Genomic DNA, 22,069 nt, shown 5'->3' on the forward strand with positions numbered 1-22,069 from the left:
GCTCCATTCCAGGCTTTGCCCCGGGGGGCGGAGCCTCGGGAGGCGCGGCCTGGGCCGGGTGGGGCGGGTCAGCCTGCCCGGCCCTGCCCTGCCCGGGGACCGGGACGAGGGGCACGCAGAAGGCGCCTGGGAACCCAGACTGTGAGCGCTGGGCGGCTGGAGGGGAGAGGGAGCGCGGCGGCCCGGTCTGAGCGCCCTGAGGGCGCACGCCTGCGTGGGGCGCGCGCGGGCTGTGGGGCGGGGCCGTGGGGCGCGCGCGGGGCCGTGGGGCCGTGGGGCGCGCGCGGGCTGTGGGGCGGGGCCGTGGGGCTGTGGGGCGCGCGCGGGCCGTGGGGCGGGGCCGTGGGGCCGTGGGGCGCGCACGGGGCCGGGGCCGTGGGGCTGTGGGGCGCGCGCGGGCCGTGGGGCGGGGCCGTGGGGCCGTGGGGCGCGCACGGGGCCGGGGCCGTGGGGCCGTGGGGCGCGCACGGGGCCCTGGGGCCGGGGCCGTGGGGCGCGCACGGGGCCCTGGGGCCGGGGCCGGGGACGTGGGGCGCGCACGGGGCCGGGGCCGTGGGGCCGTGGGGCGCGCACGGGGCCGGGACCGTGGGGCTGTGGGGCGGGGCCGTGGGGCGCGCACGGGGCCCTGGGGCCGGGGCCGTGGGGCGCGCACGGGGCCCTGGGGCCGGGGCCGTGGGGCGCGCACGGGGCCCTGGGGCCGGGGCCGTGGGGCGCGCACGGGGCCGGGGCCGTGGGGCTGTGGGGCGCGCATGGGGCCCGGGGCCGTGGGGCGTGCACGGCCCCGCCCCGCCTCCACTCTGCGTTTCCCGGCAGTCCCCTCCCTGCCCCTCCTCCCCGGCCTCTGCTGGAGGGCAGCCTGGAGGGGCGGGGAGGGGCGGGGCGGGGCGGGGCGGGGCCGGGCCTGCGGGGGTCCGGAGGGCGGTAAATTTAGGAGCTTGTGACAGAAATTCCCTGAGAAGACCAGCGCTGTGCCGCAAAGCATTGAAGCCCTGGGGGAGGGCCACTCACTGCCAGGAGACACCGGCTGCCCCTGGAGGCTGGGTAGGGAGAGAGTGCTGTCCAGGTAGCTGTGGGGAGCCGGCCAAGGGCCAGCAAAGGTCCGGGCAGGGCTTCACGTCCAGGTCTGCAGGGGTGGGGGTGGGGGGGGCTGGTGTGGATCTTCATGTCCAGGGCTGCAGGGTGGAGGAGCACTGGTGTAGATCTTCATGTCCAGGTCTGCAGCCCATCCTCAGGCCATGAGAATCGAGTGTGCCTTGATGGTAGTCCTAGTCAGAACCAACTGTTCTTTGCTAGACCAACTTCATTCTGAGTGCTCAGGGCTGTGTGTGTGTGGTGTGTGTCAGCCAACTTCATTCTGAGTGCTCAGGGCTGTGTGTGTGTGGTGTGTGTCAGCCAACTTCATTCTGAGTGCTCAGGGCTGTGTGTGTGTGTGTGTGTGTGAGCCAACTTCATTCTGAGTGCTCAGGGCTGTGTGTGTGTGTGTGTGTGTGTGTGTGTGTGTGTGAGCCAACTTCATTCTGAGTGCTCAGGGCTGTGTGTGTGTGTGTGTGTGTGTGTGTGTGTGTGAGCCAACTTCATTCTGAGTGCTCAGGGCTGTGTGTGTGTGTGTGTGTGTGTGTGTGTGTGTGTGAGCCAACTTCATTCTGAGTGCTCAGGGCTGTGTGTGTGTGTGTGTGTGTGAGCCAACTTCATTCTGAGTGCTCAGGGCTGTGTGTGTGTGTGTGTGTGTGTGTGTGTGTGTGTGTGTGAGCCAACTTCATTCTGAGTGCTCAGGGCTGTGTGTGTGTGTGTGTGTGTGTGTCAGCCAACTTCATTCTGAGTGCTCAGGGCTGTGTGTGTGTGTGTGTGTGTGTGTGTCAGCCAACTTCATTCTGAGTGCTCAGGGCTGTGTATGTGTGTGTGTGTCAGCCAACTTCATTCTGAGTGCTCAGGGCTGTGTGTGTGTGTGAGCCAACTTCATTCTGAGTGCTCAGGGCTGTGTGTGTGTGTGTGTCAGCCAACTTCATTCTGAGTGCTCAGGGCTGTGTGTGTGTGTGTGTGTGTGTGTGTGTGTGTGTCAGCCAACTTCATTCTGAGTGCTCAGGGCTGTGTGTGTGTGTGTGTGTGTGTGTGTGAGCCAACTTCATTCTGAGTGCTCAGGGCTGTGTGTGTGTGTATGTGTGAGACATTTCAGCACAGAGGAAGTAGCTGTCCCCTCTCTCCCCATCCAGGCCCTGCAGTACACACACACACACCCACACCCGTGTCTCTGCACACAGGTGGAGACAGGCCTTTCTGAGGGGAGGCAGTTGTCCTGGGCCACGCTGGCTGTGGCTGTGGTGGGCGTAGGAGGGTCTAGAGCAGCTGGCCCACGTCCTTTCCGCAGCCCCATCCCCTGCTCCACTCCACTCACTTTTTCTCCTCTTTGTTTTTGCAAACTACATTTTCCCTTTTCCTTCCTTTCTGACTGAGCTGTCCTGGGCCTCCTTCCAGGTCCTGAACACAGATAAACAAGGCCTTGGCCTGGGGCAGAGCATGAGCCCCAGCTGGGCTGGCGAGCTCAGGGGCTAAGGGTGGAGATACAAATGGCAGCTGCAGCGTCCAAGGGCGGGTGGCCCAGGCTGCCTGCCCCCCTGGGCTCCTCTGCTCCAGCCAGCAGCCAGAGCTGGGACATTCGCTGCCCCTGCTTGCCTCGGCTGGTGGCTTCCCCTTCTCAGCCCCCCGGAGAGGAGTGGGGCCTCATAGGCCTGGGCCTGCGTCCCTGGAGCGCAGCGGTGCATGGCTCTGCCCACACCGCCCCGCCTAGAGCTTCCCAGCGCCCCCACCGCAGCCTTCCCGGAGCCTCAGAGCCGGGGCCTGGCCTGGCTGCTAGCACCTGCCTTGTTGGCCTTTGTTCTGGAAAAGTCCCTGGGTATCCAGCCAAGGGCCACGGTCTTTTGCTGAGTCATGGTTATCTGGCATTGCCTGTGGTTTGGGGGTGTTTGTGACTCTTGCCCTCCTGTATCAGGTGCAGACCCTGCCTGCTCTCTCCTCGGGTTCGCCCTGGGCCACTCCTGTTCCTGCAGCCGCCCACCTGTCCTCTGCTTCTTTGCTCTTGTTGGTCACGGGGCTTGAACTCAGGGCCTGGGTGCCATGCCTGAGCTTTTTCACTCAAAGGAAGTGTTCTAGAGCTACACCATCATGGACTTTCCTGCCCAGGCTGGCTTCAAATCACAATCTTCCTATCTCAGTCTCCTCGATAGCTAGGATTACAGATGTGAGCCAGCAGTGCGTGGCTGCTTTTTTTTTTTGCCAGTCCTGGGGCTTGAACTCAGGGCCTGGGGTTCTTGAACTTCTTTTTGCTAAAGGCTAGCACTCTCCCACTTGAGCCACAGCGCCATTTCTAGCTTTTTCTGCGTATGTGGTGCTGAGGAATCGAGCCCAGGGCCTCGTGCATGCCAGGCCAGCGCTCTACCACGGAGCCAGCTCCCAGCCCTGCTCCTCCAATACAGTCAAATTTATCCATCTTTTCTTTGTCTGTCACTTTCTCTCTCTTCTTTCCTTTCTTTCATCAAATGCTTTTCATCAGCGTCTGGAAGAATTAACCCTCTTAGCCAAAAGTTTCTTCATTTCCTGCCCTGCACCTGGTGAACGCCGGGCTTGGGGAGCGGAGGGGAGGACCTGAGTGGCGTCCAGCTCGGCGTCCAGTCCAGGGCCTGTGACAGTGCTGGGGCTGGGAGGGTCCGCCCGTGCGGACTAGTCAGGAGAGGGTACTGGGGACACAGCCTGAAGTCTGTGAGGGACGAGACGCGGGGAGGGAGGGAACGGCGCTCTCCCATCTCTGCCGCTCTCCCCTGGCCTGTCCCTCAGGCTCCCCTGCGGTTGGAGGAAGCACTGAGGGCAGAGGCAGCAGGGATGGGCCAGGGGTCTTGCAGGAGCAGGGGGCTGGGTGAGGGCCCACAGGGGGCAGGTCAGGCAACACTGTGGGCTGGCCACGGGTGGGAAAGGGCACGGGGGGGCCCTGGCAGTGTGCTGGCTGGCAGAGCCCTTTGCCCCAGCCCATCATTACAGTCTGGGGTCAGCAGGGGCAGTGTGTGGTTTGAAGTTCAGGGCAATAGGCACTGTGCAAACATGAATGGGCTGAGTCATAGTGGCTCTGCACCGGTGGAAGGCAGGGGCCGCACACACCTGCGGGCTCTCCACAGGCTCTGGCCAGGGAGGGGTTCCAAAGGTGAGAGGGCCGGGCCTGGAGGGAAGGGTCGCCCGGGTGACGGCCTGGAGGGAGGCCACAGCCCAGCGCCGGTCTCCCTGCTGAAGTCAGCTAAGGAGGCGGCTGCCAGCGCCGGCCCTGCTTGGAGCTCCCTGCTGGGCCTCGGCCCCAGGCCCCTTGCGGCTCCCTGCTGGGCTGCCAAGTCTCACCCTGTGCACCTCTGCGCAGGGCGGCGCTGGGCAGTGACGGGCAGAGGCTCCTGACGGGGAAACAGAAGCATCCTGTGCACGCGTTCCTGTCTGAGTTACTTAAAAGGGCTTGTCTCCAGCCACCCCCGGCCTTCTTGGGGGTGTCGGGTTTGGATTCAAGCCTTGTACTTGCTAGGCAGGCACTTTACCACTTGAGCCGTGCCTCTCCCCCCACCTTATTTTAATGTCACCAAGGGGCGGAAGCTGTGTGACTGTTGCTGTGGTGGATGGGGTGTAAGGCTCAGCCAAGCTCCTCTGAACCCTAAGCGGCATGGACGGAGGCGGGGAGGGAGGCCGGGCCCGGCAGCGGCCAGGTGTGGAGGCTCCAGGCCAAGTGTGCACTTCTCCACATCTTGTGAAGTCTCCTGTGGCAGCCCACACGTCAACATGGAATTGTACCATAGCCAGAAGTCTGGCCAGGCGCCGGTGGCTCACGCCTATAATCCTAGCTTCTCAGGAGGCTGAGATCTGAGGATCGAGGTTTGAAGCCAGCAGGGGGAGGAAAGTCCATGAGATTCATCTCCAATAAACCACCAGAAAAAGCTGAAAGTGGCGCTGTGGCTCAAGTGGTAGAGTGCTCGCTGTGAGCATAAGGAGGCTCAGAGACAGCGTCCAAGCCCTGAGTTCAAGCCCCAGAAATGGCATGAGAGAGGTGGGTGGGTGGAGACATCTATTATACTGAGCTGTGAATGCAATTCCACTAAAGCTGTTGAACTTGCACGCATCAAGATGAGTGGCCATGGCTGGGCTTCCTAACCCTGCTTCCCCACCGACCTCCCACTGACCCCCCACTGACCTCCCACCGACCTCCCCACTGACCCCCCTGCTGACCCCCCACTGACCTCCCCACCAACCTCCCCACTGACCCCCCCCCACCTTTCCATGCCAGGAGGTTGGCCCTTCTCCCCGCGACTGAGCCTCAAGCCATACCCCTCCTGCCCATGTCCTCTGGGAGGGAGGCCAGAGGCTAGGAGACAGACCTCAACGGTGCTGGACCCCAGGCCTGGGGAGCAGGCCTCAGAAGTACAGCCCGCTGGGCTGTCTAGGGGCCAGTGCTTCTCTGTGAGGCGCCAGCCTCCATAGCTTGGTGGGATTGTGGGTGATCTTGTCTATAATATAGACATGCGCGTGCACACACGCACACTGTGTGCTCCTTAATCTGTGACCAGGAACAACACAATAACAGAGACCTCACCATGGAGCTGAGGTTTGGGGCACCGGGCACCTGTAGCCTTCTGCCAGTTTCAGATCCCAGGGTTCCATTCACCAAGGTTTTATTGGTTTTGTGCAAGGAAGTAAGGTACACAATTCAACACATGACAATATTTTGTATACAAGTGACAGATGACCTTCTTATTCTGGGGAGAGCTAAACTGTGAACAGCCTACAATTTGCGTACACCTAAGTCTACGTTCAGGCTCCCACACAGTTTAGGTTGGAATCTGAGTTCCTGTTAAGCCAGGACTGATTGACCTTTCCAGAAAACTCTCAGTGATCTGAGAGTGTATTGGGAGAAGGCATTGCAAACTCCCAATCCCTTCCGGGTCTTTTTGGGCTCTCACAACATACACTTCCTACCTAAGAAAGCAAAGCCGGTGGCTACACATGTGTGCGCATGCCTGCAGTTCCTGGGACTAGGGAGACAAGCGGAGGATCTCCTGAGTCCATTCAAAGCCAGTCTGGACCCCCATCCAGACAGCCTCTGACAGAGTGCACCTGGCAGCTTCTCTGAGCGGTGGTGTTGGCAGGGGGGATAGGCCCCCCTGGGGCCGTGGAGGAGGCACACAGAGGCTTTTGGTCTCCTGTTGAGGTTTTATTTGCACTTGTCAGGCAGGCACTCTACCACGTGGGCCACACTCCCAAGTTGCTCTTTGGATGGTGTCTTGGGTTGCCTGGGCCTTGGCCTTCCTGTCATGTTGCCTGCATAGCTGAGAGGTCGGTTATAAATCACCACACCCAGCTTTTTGCCCAGGCAGGCCTCAGATCTCTGTGCCTGGAGAGGCTGAGGCTGCAGGTGTGAGCGGCCCGCTCAGCTGCCAGGGGACCGGTCCACGCACACGGGACCGCAGGTATGAGCGGCCTGCTCACACCGAGGTGTGTGTGGGGCTGGGTAGGAGTACTGGCCTCTCCTCGTGGGAGAGACGTGGCCCAGAGCTGTGCTGCCCACTGGTGGAGCCACTCCCTGTCCTGTGCTAGACCTGGTTTACATCGCGGTGCCCTAGAAACAAGGGAAGGTGACTAGGGTATTTTGAGCTGGAGATCCCTCCGTGCGGCTGGATGGGCGTGGCCTCCGGCTTGTGGTGAGCCCGTCCCAGCACCCCTTGTGTCTTCGTGGGGTAGGGTGGGGGCCTGGGAGCCCCTCAGCCCGGCCTCCCCTCAGCCCGGCCTCCCCTCAGCCCAGCCTCCCCTCAGCCCGGCCTCCCCTCAGCCCGGCCTCCCCTCAGCCCGGCCTCCCCTCAGCCCAGCCTCCCCTCAGCCCGGCCCCAGGCCCCACCATGTCTCTGGCTGACGGCGCTTCTCTTATTCGCTTACTGCAGGCATCATGTGGCTCGGAGTCCTCCTGGCCTTGGTGCTGGGCTTGGCTGTCTACTACTGGTTCACCGCCAGGGACAAGGAGGAGAGGCTGCCTCTCGGGGATGGGTGGTGGGGGCCAGGAGCCCCGCCCTCAGACACAGAGGACCAGAGCATCCGGCCTTTCAAGGTGGAGACTTCGGATGACGAGATCAACGTGAGGCCCCTTCTGCTGGGGGCTGCAGGGCGGGGAGGGGGGCTACAGGGCAGGGGGGGAGTTTGCAAGGGTGGGGGGAGCTGCAGGACGGGGGGCTGCAGGACGGGGGGGCTGCAGGACGGGGGGCTGCAGGACGGGGGGGCTGCAGGACGGGGGGCTGCAGGGTGCAGGGCTGCAGGACAGGAGGGGCTGCAGGACGGGGGGCTGCAGGATGGGGGGCTGCAGGACGGGGGGCTGCAGGACGGGGGCTGCAGGGTGGGGGGCTGCAGGGTGGGGGGCTGCAGGGTGGGGAGCTGCAGGGTGGGGGGCTGCAGGACGGGGGGCTGCAGGGTGCAGGGCTGCAGGACAGGAGGGGCTGCAGGATGGGGGGCTGCAGGATGGGGGGCTGCAGGACGGGGGGCTGCAGGACGGGGGGCTGCAGGGTGGGGGGCTGCAGGACGGGGGGCTGCAGGGTGGGGGCTGCAGGGCTGCAGGGTGGGGGCTGCAGGGTGGGGGGCTGCAGGGCTGCAGGACGGGGGGCTGCAGGGTGGGGGCTGCAGGGTGGGGGGCTGCAGGACAGGGGGCTGCAGGGTGGGGGGCTGCAGGGTGGGGGGGCTGCAGGGCAGAGGGGCAGCAGGGCACTGGGGGCTGAAGGGCGCTGGGGTGCACATGGGGTGTGGTGGGCTGGGCTCAGGAAGTTACCCTCCTGGCCTTTCTTCTGTGTGAGCTCCTCTGAGGAGACCCAGCTTGGCATCAGGCTCCAGGAGGAGAGAGGGCTAGGCCACAGAGTGGCTGTCCCCTCTCCTGAGGCCCACAGGAAGCTGGGTGGCTGGAGAGGCAGGGCCAGCCTGGCCACCTGGTCTCTGAGGCGTGGTGAGGCAGGTCAAGTAGAAACAATGTTTAGCCGCACAGTGATTTGTCCAGGGCCGAGCTAAGAAGCAGGATTTGAACTCAATGAACCCCAGGACTGCTTCCCCTGCCCTGCACAGAGCTGGACCTGTGGTGAGGGGTGGGGGGGCGGGAGGCTGGACGGGGAGCCAGGCTTCCCCAGGCATGGGGCAGGGGCGGGGGGCAGGAGGCTGGACGGGGAGCCAGGCTTCCCCAGGCATGGGGCAGGGGCGGGGGGTGGGGGGCTGGACGGGGAGCCAGGCTTCCCCAGGCATGGGGCAGGGGCGGGGGGTAGGGGGTCTGGATGGGGAGCCAGGCTTCCCCAGGCATGGGGCAGGGGCGGGGGGTGGGGGGCTGGACGGGGAGCCAGGCTTCCCCAGGCATGGGGCAGGGGCGGGGGGTGGGGGGCTGGACGGGGAGCCAGGCTTCCCCAGGCATGGGGCAGGGGCGGGGGGTAGGGGGTCTGGATGGGGAGCCAGGCTTCCCCAGGCATGGGGCAGGGGCGGGGGGTGGGGGGTCTGGACGGGGAGCCAGGCTTCCCCAGGCATGGGGCAGGGGTGGGGGGTGAGGGGCTGGACGGGGAGCCAGGCTTCCCCAGGCATGGGGCAGGGGCGGGGGTAGGGGGTCTGGATGGGGAGCCAGGCTTCCCCAGGCATGGGGCAGGGGCGGGGGGTGGGGGGTCTGGACGGGGAGCCAGGCTTCCCCAGGCATGGGGCAGGGGTGGGGGGTGGGGGGCTGGACGGGGAGCCAGGCTTCCCCAGGCACGGGGCAGGGGCGGGGGGCGGGAGGCTGGACGGGGAGCCAGGCTTCCCCAGGCATGGGGTGGCTGGACTGGGCACAGCCCTGCCCTTTGCCCCTTCACCCTGTGGCACGGCTGGGCACAGGCACCCTGCGGGCCTGGGAGGAGGCAGAGCTCATGGTGGGTGAGTGAGGGGCATGCAGGAAGTTCCGGAAGGACCCGTGGTGAGAAGGCATGGGAGTTCAGAGGAGGAAGTATGAAGAGAAGCTCGGGAGAAAGTAGGCTCCTGCCTGGGGCCTGGGGGGAGCCAAGCCCTGCGGCTTTGTCCTGTAGGATATTGGAGACCCCCCCCCCCCCCCCGTCCCGTCCCCAGAGCAGCGTGCAGATCCGGCCCGGCCTGTGCCCGCCCCTCCACCCCGCGGCACAGAGCAGAGGCTGGCAGAGGCCGCATGCAGCCGCCTGCCTGGTCTGCCTCGCCCATGTCAGGACCATTGTTACCTTTCAACGGGCACAGGACGAAGTCAAAAGAAGAGAAGTACTTGGTGGCATGGGGCCATCTTAGGGCGTTTGGATTTCAGCATGCAAACAGGGTCATGGAGCATGCTGCCCTCCTGGCACTCACTGGCCGGGCTGCCTCTCCATGCCTGTCCTACAGAGAGGCGGCCAGGGCCCCATAGAAGCCTCAGGAGACTCAAACCGAGTATTTTCATGTTTAGCAAGCCAAAGGCAAGGGTGGAGGCGCACACAGGCAAGCCCCAGGGTCCAGCAAGGGAGGCGGGGGAAAGGGGAGGGGAGGAGAGAGAAGGTCCACAGGGCAGAGCCTGGGGCCCTGGGGGGGGGGGCAGTGGGGTGGGAGCTTTGCCAGCCTCTGGGTGGCTCTGTGTTGGGGAATCAGGTCTTCTTGATGCCTTCCTGGGGCTTGAACTCAGGGCCTGCGCCCTGTTCCTGAGCCTTTGTCCTCAAGGCTAGTGTGTACCACCCGAGCCACAGCTCCACATCTAGCTTTTTGGTAGCTAATTGGAGACAAAGAGTCTCTCAGGCTTTTTTTGTCTGGACTGGCTTGGAACCTGATCTGCATATCTCTGCCTCCTGAGTACTGGGATGCCAGGCGTGAGCACCGGTGCCCAGCCCGCCCTTCTGTTTACCCCAGGATTTGCACCAGCGGATTGACAGGTTTCGCTGGACTGCACCTTTAGAGGACAGCCGTTTCCACTATGGCTTCAACTCCAGCTACCTGAAGAAAGTCCTCTCCTACTGGCGGAATGACTTTGACTGGAGGAAGCAGGTGGAGCTCCTCAACCAGTACCCTCACTTCAAGACCACCATCGAAGGTGAGCCTCAGGCACCACGGCCGGCATGGGCACGGGCGGCGTCCTGCGCGGTGCCGGGACGCGGACGCCACAGAGGTGTTGCATGTGTCATCTTGCTGAATGCAGAGACAGGTCCTCACGTCAGCAAACCCCTGGTCAGGGCGCCGCCCAGGAACACGGCCGTCCAGCCTGAGGTTGCCATGCTGCGGAGGCCGGGCTGGGGAGGCTGGGCCGGGCTGGGCTCTGCCGGGGCTGGGAGGGCTGGGGAGGCCGGACTGGGCTGGGCTGGGCTCTGCCGGGGCTGGGCTCTGCCGGGGCTGGGGAGGCTGGCTGGGGAGGCCGGGCTGGTCTGGGCTCTGCCAGGGCTGGGGAGGCCAGGCTGGGCTGGGCTGGGCTCTGCTGGGGCTGCAGAGGCCGGGCAGGGGAGGCCGGGCCGGGCCGGGCTGGGCTGGGCTCTGCTCTGCCGGGGCTGGGGGGGGCTGGGCTCTGCCGGGGCTGGGGGGGTCTGGGGGGGGCTGGGGAGGCTGGGCCGGGCTGGGCTCTGCCGGGGCTGGGGAGGCCAGGCCGGGCTGGGTTCTGCCGGGGCTGGGGGGGGCTGGGGAGGCCGGGCTGGGCTGGGCTCTGCCGGGGCTGGGGAGGCTGGCTGGGGAGGCCAGGCCGGGCTGGGTTCTGCCGGGGCTGGGGAGGCCGGGCTGGGCTGGGCTCTGCCGGGCTCTGCCGGGGCTGGGGAGGCCGGGCTGGGCTGGGCTCTGCCAGGCTCTGCCGGGGCTGGGGAGGCTGGCTGGGGAGGCCAGGCCGGGCTGGGTTCTGCCGGGGCCGGAGGGGGGGGGGGGGGTTGGGGAGGCCGGGCAGGGCCGGGCCAGGCCAGCCCCCGCGGGCTTGGCGTTCTCAGGTGCCTGACTGTGGTGAGGGGCTCAGCACAGGAGCTGCCGGCTCAGGCCGTGTGGCTCAGGCCATCTCCTGAGAGACACACCCAGGAGAGACGTGCGCCGCTTCTTCTTGGGCAGGCCCCAAGAAGAGTATTTTTAACCACAGATCTTGAGTCAGATGTGGACGTTTTAAACCATCTAAGCTTATTAGACCATAACGTACTGTGAGGGCTTAAGTTTTATTGTGGTAACATACACAGAAGAAATCTTCCACCTTAGCCGTTTTGCGTGGCCCCCTGGCGGGACTCGGGCAGGTGAGGCTCAGCTCTTGTCCCAGCTGAAACTCAGCCTCTGGAAACAGTGGCTCCCGCGGCCCCTCCCCGCCCCCGCCCCCCGCCCCCTCAGATCCCCCGTTCTGTGGCTGGACTCCCTGGGAGGCAGCACACAGTTGTCCTGTGCGTCTGGTCTGCCTCCCCCGAGCTGGGCCTGCTCGCTTGCACGCACTGCCGCCGGCCTCAGAATCCCCTTCTGGGGGGGGGGGGGGCTGGAGATCACTTGCCAGGGGAGCTTTGCCACCTGTGGGTGGTTTGCTGCCCCCACAGGTGTGCGCATGACTCTTTTTTTGGGGGGGGTTCGGTCATGGGGCCTGAACTCTGGGCCTGGGCGCTGTCCCTCAGCTCTTCAGCTCAAGGCTAGCGCTCTACCACTTGAGCCACAGCGCCACTTCCGGCTTTTTTCTTTTTGCTTATGTGGTGCTGAGGAATCGAACCCAGGGCCTCAGGCATGCAAGGCAAGCACTCTACCACTGAGCCACCTTCCCAGCCCGCACACGGCTCTTTAAGACGTGATGTCCCGCTCTCCTGGCTGCTGTCCGGAAGCAGAGTTCTGTGATTGGTTTTTGAGGAGCTCAGATGCGTTCTAATGCACCGTTGTCCATTCCAGCCAATGGTGCCCGGGTGCAGTTGTCCAAATCACCGTCAGTACCTTTTTGTCGTCGTCTGTCTGTAGTCTGGGCGGATTAGGATTTGGACTCAGCCCCAAGTGTGCTAGGCAAGTGCTTCCCACCTAAACAGCAGCCCGGTCCTTCTTGCTTTCTCAGTGAGGGGCCAGGCTTTCTGTCCACAGCTGTTCTCAGGCTGTGACTCCTTTGATGCCTCCCAGGCCGCTAGGATTACAGCGTGAATCATCAAGCTCAGTTTGCTACTGAGAGTCTTGCAAACTGCTTGATCAGGCCGACCTTACACGGATTACAGGCATGGGCCCCTGCGTTCAGTGATACTTGATGATACCTCTTTGCTTCCTTTTATTGTTATGATTTGGATTTTTTGAGATGTGATCTTACTACGTAGCCCAGGCTGGCTTTGAACCAGTGATCCTCCTACCTCAGCCTCCTGAGTGTTGGGCCTGTAAGTGTGCACCACCTTATCTGATTCCTTCCTCTCTTTCCTTCCTTCCTTCCTTCCCCTTCCTTCCTTCCTTCCTTCCCTCCTCCCTCCCTCCCTCCCTTCCTTCCTCTCTCTCTTCCATTCCTTCCCCTTCCTCCCTCTCCCTCCCTCCCTCCTCCCTCCCTCCCTCCCTCCCTTCCTTCCTCTCTCTTCCCTTCCTTCCCCTTCCTCCCTCTCCTTCCTTCCCTCCTCCCTCCTCCCTCTCTCCCTCCCTTCCTTCCTCTCTCTTCCCTTCCTTCCCCTTCCTCCCTCTCCTTCCTCTCTCCTCCCTCCCTCCCTCCCTTCCTTCCTCTCTCTCTTCCCTTCCTTCCCCTTCCTCCCTCTCCTTCCTTCCCTCCTCCCTCCCTCCCTTCCTTCCTCTCTCCCCTTCCTTTCCTTTTCTGCTTTCTCGAAGTGGCCTCTGCTCTCCAGCCCACCGCAGCGCCCATGCTGGCCTCGGCCCCCAGGCCCTCAGGCCTTCCACTCTTCAGCCCCCCTGGCCCCCGGCTGGGCATTCAGGAAAGCTCTTCTGCTTTGTGTCCTGCTAGTCTGTTTCCAGGGCCCTTCCTACCCCACTCTGACCCCACATCCCTGGCTCGGACGCTAAGCAGCAGCCTCCTTCTGCCCCTGTCCATCCCTTCCTGGTGTGTTCTGTGAGGAGCCCAGGTTCACCCCACACTGGCCTCTCAGCCATCGTCCCCTGGGTGGGTCTGGGCCCCCATCCAGAGAGGCAGGATGCCCCACCAGGGCGGGGCTCCGGCCTCGGGCCTCCACATCCCCACCGAGCCCGCGGCCTGCACACGCTCAGCTGCCCGAGTCTGAGCTGCCCGAGTCTGAGCTGCAGAGTGTCCTGTAGGCCCGGCCAGCTGTGGAGACAGAGCAGGCCCAGGGGTAGAGCACACGCGTTGTGTATGCTAGCAATGATGACGACAATGACGATAATAATGAGGAGACGACGTGTCTGTCTCCACAGTGCAGTGTGTGGAGAGGCGGAGCTGAGCCTGGCCACAGGTGACGCATGCGGGGACGCACGCTTCTTTCTTCCATGTAAAACTCAAGCGGTGAATTGGTAGAATTCAGATTAAAAATAATCCCACGTGGGCTGGGAAGGTGGCTCAGTGGTAGAGCGCTTGCCTTGCATGCATGAGGCCCTGGGTTCGATTCCTCAGCACCACATAAACAAAAAGAAAAAAGCCGGAAGTGGCGCTGTGGCTCAAGTGGTAGAGTGCTAGCCTTGAGCTGAAGAGCTGAGGGACAGCGCCCAGACTAGAGTTCAGGCCCTACGACCGGGCCCAAAATAAAAAAAAATAATAATAATAATCCCACGTCAGGCAGCACTTCCCAGAAAAGATACAATTACCTACTGAAATAAACCCCGGATAAGAGTAAGCTGAGCAGCGTGGAAGGTACCCCGGACGGATTAAGGGAGAGAAAAACAAAGCTCCAGAGTGGCCTGGATTGCCCTGTTCTCGTTAAGAGGAGCCATGTTCTCTAGCATGTTCTCTAGCTACTTTTTAAAGTTTGAACCGTCACGAGTCTAAGGAGATGTGTACTGGTGCTGTGGACAGGGTCCTGGACAGAGAGAAGACATCCAGTGAAAAGCAAGGCCTTGCAGGACACGCACAGGACATGTGTGCCCGTGTCACCGGCTGCTAAACAGAGCTGAGGACGGAGGCGGAGGCCAGGCTGGGCAAAGCTCAGTCTCGCCAGTCTCGGCTGGCAGCGTGCGGCAGCACACACTCGCAGTGGCTCTGTTTACCGTGTCTTCTCTTTACAATGGTGCAGGGTGAGGTGCGCGTGAAAACCACTCTTGGGACGCGAGCCTCTGTGGCACCAGGCGCGGTGCCTGGGCTGTGGCGCTAGCCCCCGAGCCCGGGCCTCCTGCTAAGCAAGCCCGATGCCGCCACTCCCTGCCATGGTGATGAGGTTACAAAGCTGCTGACTCTAGATGGCCGTGGAGCAATGTGCCATACACAGAGGTACTTCGCAAAAGCAGGATCACACGGTGTGCAGCAGAGCGTCGTGACTTACTGTTATTTTGGTGTCAGTCCTGGGACTCAAACTTGGGGCGTGGGCACTATCCCTGAGCTTTTTGTACTCATAGTGCTCTACCACTTGAGCCACAGTTCCACTGCTGGCTCCTTTTTTGTTTTTTAAACAAAGGTAAGAGTCTCGCAGACTTTCCTGCTCAAGCCAGCTTTGAACCCTGACTCTCAAACCCCATCCTCCTGAGTAGCTAGGATTACAGGCGTGAGCCCCAGTGCCCAACTGTAATTTGCTTTTATCACATGGTGTCACTGTTTTCTGGTTAGATAAGTACACTTGTGTGTGCAAGCTTGCCTCACTCGACTGAATTGCACTCCAGCCAATTAACTGTCGGTGAATCCTCTGTCTGATGACCCCTTCCCCAACTTGTTAGAACAAGCATTTGTGTGGCCGTCTGGGGCTGGACGCTGGACCCTGGGGTCCAGTGCTGCGTGGCCAGACCTGTGCATCCCCGAGCGCAGGCTCTGTGGGGTGGTGATGCTGCTCTCCATGCAGGCCTGGAGCATGGGGCCGGGGCTGGGGCCCAGGCCTCCCCAGACACACATCGGCTGCCTGTGCTCTGTCCGCAGGGCTGGACATCCACTTCATCCATGTGAAGCCTGCCCAGGTGCCCTCGGGCCGGAGCCCGGAGCCCTTGATGATGGTGCATGGCTGGCCCGGCTCCTTCTACGAGTTCTACAAGATCATCCCACTGCTCACAGACCCTGGGAGCCATGGCCTCGGCGACCAGCAGGTCTTCGAAGTCATCTGCCCTTCCATCCCTGGCTACGGCTTCTCCCAGGCCTCCAGCAAGAAAGGTAGGGGCTGAGGCCGCCCCACAGGCCGGCCCAGCCAGCAGAGGGACGGTCGCCACAGGCCTGCCTGTGGCGGCGAGGGCTAGGCAGCAGAGCTCTCCCCCTGAGCATGGCCCAGACCCTCACCCCCGCCTCCTACAGCTGCGGGACCCCACCTTGGGGACAACCCCCCCCCAACATGAACCGTCACCTCTGTGTGGAGGGAGGTGGGTCTGGGGGGCTTCACAGGACCCCCCCTGGGAACCGTCACCTCTGTGTGGAGGGAGGTGGGTCTGGGGGGCTTCACAGGACCCCCCCCGTGAACTGTCACCTCTGTGTGGAGGGAGGTGGGTCTGGGGGGCTTCACAGGTGCCCGGGGACCCCCCTCCGTGAACTGTCACCTCTGTGTGGAGGGAGGTGGGTCTGGGGGGCTTCACAGGTGCCCGGGGACCCCCCTCCGTGAACCGTCACCTCTGTGTGGAGGGAGGTGGGTCTGGGGGGCTTCACAGGACGCCCCCCCCGTGAACTGTCACCTCTGTGTGGAGGGAGGTGGGTCTGGGGGGCTTCACAGGTGCCCGGGGACCGTCACCTCTGTGTGGAGGGAGGTGGGTCTGGGGGGCTTCACAGTACCCCCCCCGTGAACTGTCACCTCTGTGTGGAGGGAGGTGGGTCTGGGGGGCTTCACAGGACCCCCCCCCGTGAACTGTCACCTCTGTGTGGAGGGAGGTGGGTCTGGGGGGCTTCACAGGTGCCCGGGGACCCCCCTCCGTGAACCGTCACCTCTGTGTGGAGGGAGGTGGGTCTGGGGGGCTTCACAGGTGCCCGGGGACCCCCCTCCATGAACCGTCACCTCTGTGTGGAGGGAGGTGGGTCTGGGGGGCTTCACAGGTGCCCGGGGACCCCCCCCGTGACAACTCTGCCCATCCCCTCACACCAGGCCTCGACTCCGTGGCCACCGCCAGGATCTTCTACAAGCTGATGCGGCGCTTGGGCTTCCAGAGCTTCTACATTCAAGGGGGAGACTGGGGGTCCCTGATCTGCACCAACATGGCCCAGATGGCGCCCAGGTGGGTGGTGCCGGCGCCAGCGTGTGCGTGGCTAGGGCTCCTGGGGTGGGGCTGCTGTGCAGGGGAGCGGAGGGGTGGGAGAGGTGCCCTGACACTGCCCAGCGCCTCAGCCTGCGCCCGGCCCGGCCTCTTCTCTGCCCTCAGCCACGTGAAGGGCCTGCACTTGAACATGGCTTTGGTCTTGAGAAACTTCCAAACCCTGTCGCTGCTCCTGGGACGGCGCTTCGGGAGATTCCTGGGCTTCACGGACAGGGACATGGAGCTGCTGTTTCCGGTCAAGGAGAAGGTGTTCTACAGCATCATGAGGGAGAGCGGGTACCTGCACATCCAGGCCACCAAGCCGGACACCGTGGGTGAGTGGGGGCCGGAGGGGGGAAAGAGGACAGGTGGATGACAGGCAGGGACCAGTCTCCTACTGACCCTGCGGGGAGGGGTCACTACTGACCTGTCTGGTGGTGGAGGCCGGGGGTCACTACTGACCTGTCTGGTGGTGGAGGCTGGGGGTCACTAGTGACCTGTCTGGTGGTGGAGGCTGGGGGTCACTACTGACCTGTCTGGTGGTGGAGGCCGCGACCCCTCCCCGGCACCCTCTAGTGGTGGAGGCGAGCCCCTGTCTGGTGATGAATGACATCACCCATCAGCCCCAAAGTGCCACGGAGCAAAGTACACCCCATGTCCCCAGAAGACCACCCAGGGCACGGGGTCCTCTCTGCTGACCCTGCATCCTGGGGGTGACCTCACTGCTGACCCTGGACCCTCGACCCCTGAGGCCCCATGGGAAGGGTCACCGTGTGCTGCTGCATTTCCCCTGTGGGTCCCTGGGATGGCTGTGAGTACCACCCTGGGTGTGCAAGCCGGCTCCTGCCCAGAGGCTGCGCCCCAGCCCTGCCGTGGGGTGGTGTGCCGGACTCCACAGGCGGGATGCGTGGAGGTCTGCAGCGCTTCACACCAGGGTGCAGACCTGTGTGCTTGTTAGCAGCACTGTGGACGGGATGGACGGTGGCTGTCCCAGAGCGCTCACTTAGTGTGCATGAAGCCCTGCTTCTGAGCACCAGAGTGCGTGTGAGGGCACGTGCACATGTGTGCCTATGCATGTGTGTGTGCACATGCGTGTGTGCATGTGCATGTGTGTGCATGCATGCATGTGTGCACGTGCGTGTGTGCATGTGTGTGCGTTCACGTGTGCACGTTCTGTCAGCGTGTCTTGTTTTGTCTCACTCAGACCTCGCTAGCCCCCCGGCTTGGAGGGAGATGCTCACAGACTGGCCCTGAAGATGTGGGAGGGTTGTTTTGCTCCACAGTGAGGCTGTAGGAGCTGAGGGTGGCGAGTGGGGTGCAGGCAGAGGGGTGCCAGACCCTGATCCTGTGCAGCGCCCACACCTCGGTCCTGGGGCCAGCCTGAGTCCCCTGTGCTGTCTTTGCAGGCTCTGCTCTGAATGACTCCCCTGTAGGCCTGGCTGCTTACATCCTGGAGAAGTTCTCCACCTGGACGGACTCGAGCTTCCGAGACCTGGAGGATGGCGGCCTGGAGAGGTGAGCCCCGCAGCCTGACTTCAGGACCGGTCCAGTGCCCCTTGCCCCATCTCTGCCTGTACTCAATGGAGTGAGGTCCCTGCCCCTGCCGCAGGCCCTACCCCGGGTGCCCCAGGCCTGTGGTCCTCGTTGTCTAGGATGTTTGAGGCCAGCCCTGGCCAAAAAAGTGCCCGAGACGCCATCTTAACCCGTGGCTGGGTGTGGGGTGCCCTCCTGTTATCCTAATTGCCCAAAAAAGCACAATGGCTGGGCACCGTGCCCGGAGGCTGGGGAAGCCGGGACAGGATTGCAGCCCAGAGGTAAACCAAGCCTCCCCTTGAAAACGGCCCCCAGGAGAGGGCCAGAGCACCTGCTTAGCAAGCCTGAGGCTCTGAGTTCGAACTCAGGGGCTGCGGAGGGGAGGTACCGGTGGGCGAGGGACCCTAAGCTCCCGGCCAGGAAGGGAGGCAGTGAGGGTTCAGGACTAGGCGGGGCCTGCAGGGGAGGGGGTTCAGGGGAGGGAGGGCGCGGTCACTCGAAGTGGAGCCGTCCCTCATCCCTTCCCTCCGAGGTCCTGACGGTGCAAGAACAGCGGCCAAGTCCAAGTCCTTTTTAATGTCATTCTCCAGACTATGAGAGCCGCTCAGTGCCAACCAAACCATTTAAATACGTCTGTGAACGCCAGGCTCCCACCACCACCCACCACACAACCCGTCCCTGGGGTAGAGCTGGGCCAGGCCCCGTTCTGCCCATCCCCGCTCGGGGCGGTCCTGGGCCACAGGGACCCCGGTTTCCGGATGGGTGCAGGCCTGGAAACGCCACTTTGCCAGCTAGGACAGATGAAGAGGGACACCCCCAGGAGTGAGTGTGAGCTCTTCCGCACTGTGGCACTTGAGTGAGTGTGCACAGGTACGGATGTGGGTGTGCACTGGTCAAATGTGGCCACCCACAGGGTGCTAGTGTGAGCGCAGGTGCAGATGCGGCGGGCGTGGTGGGTGCACACAGGTGTGGTAGGCACACGCCGGGGTGCGAGCATGCCCACGTGAGCCTGCCTGGTGTGAGCGCCGGGCACTGGGAGAATCCACAATTGCCGGCTTCCTGGGTCTCATCAGCAAAATGGCTGAGGCCAGAACCTGGGTGGGGCCGTCTGGCCTCTGCCATGGGCACAAGCCTGAGACCCAGAGACGCGGCCTGGCCCCGCCCCTGGGACCCGGCCCGGCCCCGCCCCTGGGACCCGGCCCGGCCCCGCCCCAGAGTGGTGGTAAGGAGCAAGCGTGCCCTCCCCGTGCCCTCCCCGTGGGCTGCCGCTGAATCCAGGAACGCTGGCTGCACGGGCGCAGCTCAGGGCCCGCGTCTGCTGCCTCCTCTTGTGTGGGCGCCCTGCCAACCAGAGAGCCTTCTCCCTGCTGCCTTCCCAGGAAGTTCACCCTGGACGAGCTGCTGACCAACATCATGCTGTACTGGACCACGGGCTCCATCGTCTCCTCCCAGCGCTTCTACAAGGAGAACATGGGCCAGGGCCTGATGGCCCACAAGCATGAGCGGTGAGCCTGGCCGGGGGGGGGGGGGGGGAGGCGCAGCCCAGCCGGAGGTCGGGCATCCGAGGCCGTGTCATAGCACGATGAGCTGTGGAGGCCAGGCGTGGCCCCAGTGTCCATCAGGGCTGCCCGGGGCCAGGCGTGGCCATGGCCTGACCCTTGCTGTCCCCTCGGGAGGTGGGGGGGGTGCAGTGAGGCTGGGAGCCCCCTGAAGAGGACTCGGGGCGCGGGAGGCCGGAGCCCTGGTGTCTGCCCTGGCTTGGGGAAGGCAGGCACAGCTTCGCCCTGGCAAACCCCGTCCCTTCCAGGATGAAGGTCTTCGTGCCCACCGGCTTTGCTGCCTTCCCTTCTGAGCTGCTGCACCTCCCTGAGAAGTGGGTGAGGGCCAAGTACCCCAGACTCCTCTCCTACTCCTACATGGCGGCCGGGGGCCACTTCGCCGCCTTCGAGGAGCCCAGGCTGCTTGCCCAGGACATCCGCAAGTTCGTGGCAATGGTGGGTCGGCAGTGACAGCCGGTCAGCTTCGGGGGCCCTGCCCGGCCCTGCCCTGCCCGGCCCGGCCCAGCCCAGCCCAGCCCTGCCCGCTCGCCCACAGCTGCTTAGAGAGGAGAAGCCTGAGGAATGAGCTCCCGGCCCCTTCCCCGCCCAGCCTGTGCTCAGCTTTGGTAATAAATCATCTCACTTCTATGAGCAGCTTCCAGCCAAGTGAGGGCTGTGGTGCCCAACAGCCCTGGGGTCTGAGCCTGCAGAGTGCAGGCCAGGCCTGTCCCGGAGGCTGCAGGGCGGGGGCCAGGCCCCAAGGGGCTGCCAGCTCGGGCCCTCCACGACAGCAGCAGTGGGCCAACTGGCTCAAGAAAGCCGAGCACAGCCCAGCAGGCCCAGGCGGAGCCCAGGGGTGGGCAGGGCCAGGCCGGGCCGGGTCAGGTCTGGAGGAAGCTGCAGGGCATGGGATTGGGGCTGGGGTGGAATGGAGGCGGGAGGCTGCACACCAGGCCGGCTCAACGGACGCTTTATTATCCCTGCCCACCCCGGTCCGGCCGTGGCATGGCGGGGGGGGGGGGGGGGGTGACTGCCCCTCTTGGCCCACGGGCCAGGCCTGCCCAGGCTGCGGCCCTGAGCCGTGCATCATGCCACGCCTGTGCATGAGCCCATGTGGCTGTCCACTGTGCAGCGCCGCGCCTCGTGCAAACACACCCATCGTCCACAGTCCTTCCAGGGTCCCAGAGAGCCCCACAGCAGGGGGGGGGGCACCGCGCCTCCCCTGACAAAACAGAGGCTTAGCTGCGGCCCCGCCCCCACCCTGGCCATGGGCCGAGCAGCAGGCAGGCGGCACACAGCATGCGGCACACGGACAGGCCCGGCCCGGCAGCAGCTTCCTCGAGCATGCCCCGGCCTCAGGCCTCCTGGTAGGCACCTGCCGCGCGGCTCTCGGGGCTGTGGGCCGAGCACTGCCCAGGGAGCGGCTCTCCGACGCTGTGGACGGCACCATGCCCAGGCAGCACCCCGTCATCACGGACGGCGCCATAGGTCTGCGGCTGATGCAGGGACAGCGCTGTCTTCTCCGAGGCCAAACCGTTCAGGATGCGGGGCAGGTAGGGCTGCAGCACACACCAGAGTTAGTGCGGGGAACAAGCACCCGGCCCAGCCTGCTCACCGCCTCCCCCACCAATCAGAGAACAGACCCCACCCTCCCATCACACACAGGGACAGGGCCATCCTGTCACACAGGGACAGGGCCATCCCGTCACACAGGGACAGGACGGGGCCATCCCGTCACACACAGGGACAGGATGGGGCCATCCCGTCACACACGGACAGGACGGGGCCATCCCGTCACACACAGGGACAGGACGGGGCCATCCCGTCACACACGGACAGGACGGGGCCATCCCGTCACACACAGGGACAGGACGGGGCCATCCCGTCACACACAGGGACAGGACGGGGCCATCCCGTCACACACAGGGACAGGATGGGGCCATCCCGTCACACACAGGGACAGGATGGGGCCATCCCGTCACACACAGGGACAGGATGGGGCCATCCCGTCACACACAGGGACAGGACGGGGCCATCCCGTCACACAGGGACGGGGACAGCCCACCCCGAGGGAAGGAACGCTCTCAGCAGGATCCCCAGAGAATCCGTTTATGGAGGAGGCGATGGGACCTGCAGGGCGGCCCGGGCCCGGCTGCCACGTGGGCACAAGCCACGCACACCCTTCTGCAGACATGCCCAGCGAGTGTGGGCACAGTGCCCGCCCACGTCCAGGCTTAGCAGGAATCTAGGACAGCCCGCTGCCCTGCGGCTGGCTGCTGCCCTCGAGCTCATCTGAGTGTCAGTGCTGAGGGCCTGGTGGAGGTGGCGGCTGGCTGACGGGACCCCCAGTCAGGGGGTTGGGAAAGCCATTGTCAGGGCCTGCCTCCCTCAGAAGCTGGGGATGAACCCCATCCGGCCGTGGGGCCTCCGCAGTGCCTGTGGCCCACGGAAGCCCCCACCCCACCAGACGTTAGAAAGCTGGAGAGGGCGCTCTGTGCCTGCTGTGGCTCCAGGCACCTGCGTAGATGACGACGGCTGCCCTGACCTACAAACTCCCGCAAGCAAGAGCCGGCCCAAGCACCACCCAAGCACCCTGGCCAGGCCGAGTGGATGTGGACCGGCCCTACAGCCAGGCCCAGGGGCGGGACGCAGGCCCAAGGGCACAGGCACGCAGGCCCAGGGGCGGGACGCAGGCCCAGGGGCACAGGCACGCAGGCCCAAGGGCACAGGCACGCAGGCCC

The 22,069-nt window shown here is 64.2% G+C and overlaps 2 protein-coding genes across 5 annotated transcripts in view; one reads left to right on the forward strand and one right to left on the reverse strand.

Annotated features, from left to right (window-relative positions):
* Positions 1–65: 65 nt before the first annotated feature.
* Ephx1 (epoxide hydrolase 1) lies at positions 66–21,554 on the forward strand. Of its 4 annotated transcripts, XM_042673460.1 has the most exons (10): positions 949–1,041; positions 6,954–7,144; positions 9,901–10,081; positions 14,969–15,196; positions 16,110–16,239; positions 16,384–16,592; positions 17,664–17,772; positions 19,170–19,295; positions 19,598–19,803; positions 21,539–21,554. In XM_042673460.1, exons 2-9 carry the CDS (start codon positions 6,959–6,961, stop codon positions 19,797–19,799), a joined length of 1,371 nt encoding a protein of 456 aa, XP_042529394.1. In that variant the 5' UTR covers positions 949–1,041; positions 6,954–6,958; the 3' UTR covers positions 19,800–19,803; positions 21,539–21,554. The 4 variants fall into 4 exon arrangements, with proteins under 4 accessions (XP_042529393.1, XP_042529394.1, XP_042529392.1 ...); XM_042673459.1 differs by lacking the exons at positions 949–1,041; positions 21,539–21,554 and adding an exon at positions 66–141 and having other exon boundaries at positions 19,598–19,976; XM_042673458.1 differs by lacking the exon at positions 21,539–21,554 and having other exon boundaries at positions 19,598–19,976.
* The window catches only part of Tmem63a (transmembrane protein 63A), a 44,065-nt gene continuing 42,278 nt past the window's right edge, over positions 20,283–22,069 (reverse strand). Inside the window, exon 23 of the mRNA XM_042673457.1 lies at positions 20,283–20,887. Coding sequence (XP_042529391.1) covers positions 20,684–20,887 — 204 coding nt within the window. The 3' untranslated portion in view covers positions 20,283–20,683. The remainder of the gene's footprint in view (positions 20,888–22,069) is intronic.

The sequence above is a fragment of the Dipodomys spectabilis genome, unplaced genomic scaffold (assembly GCF_019054845.1).
Source record: "Dipodomys spectabilis isolate Male_0828 unplaced genomic scaffold, ASM1905484v1 ptg000854l, whole genome shotgun sequence".
Classification (NCBI taxonomy): domain Eukaryota; kingdom Metazoa; phylum Chordata; class Mammalia; order Rodentia; family Heteromyidae; genus Dipodomys; species Dipodomys spectabilis.

What these genes read in the sequence shown, in the direction of transcription:
- Ephx1 (XM_042673459.1), top strand. Translation starts at nt 6,959, where the DNA reads ATGTGGCTCGGAGTCCTCCTGGCCTTGGTGCTGGGCTTGGCTGTCTAC. An exon ending in CTTCAAGACCACCATCGAAG is followed by an intron (nt 10,082 to 14,968) that starts GTGAGCCTCAGG and finishes CTCTGTCCGCAG; the next exon opens with GGCTGGACATCCACTTCATC. An exon ending in ATGGCCCAGATGGCGCCCAG is followed by an intron (nt 16,240 to 16,383) that starts GTGGGTGGTGCC and finishes CTCTGCCCTCAG; the next exon opens with CCACGTGAAGGGCCTGCACT.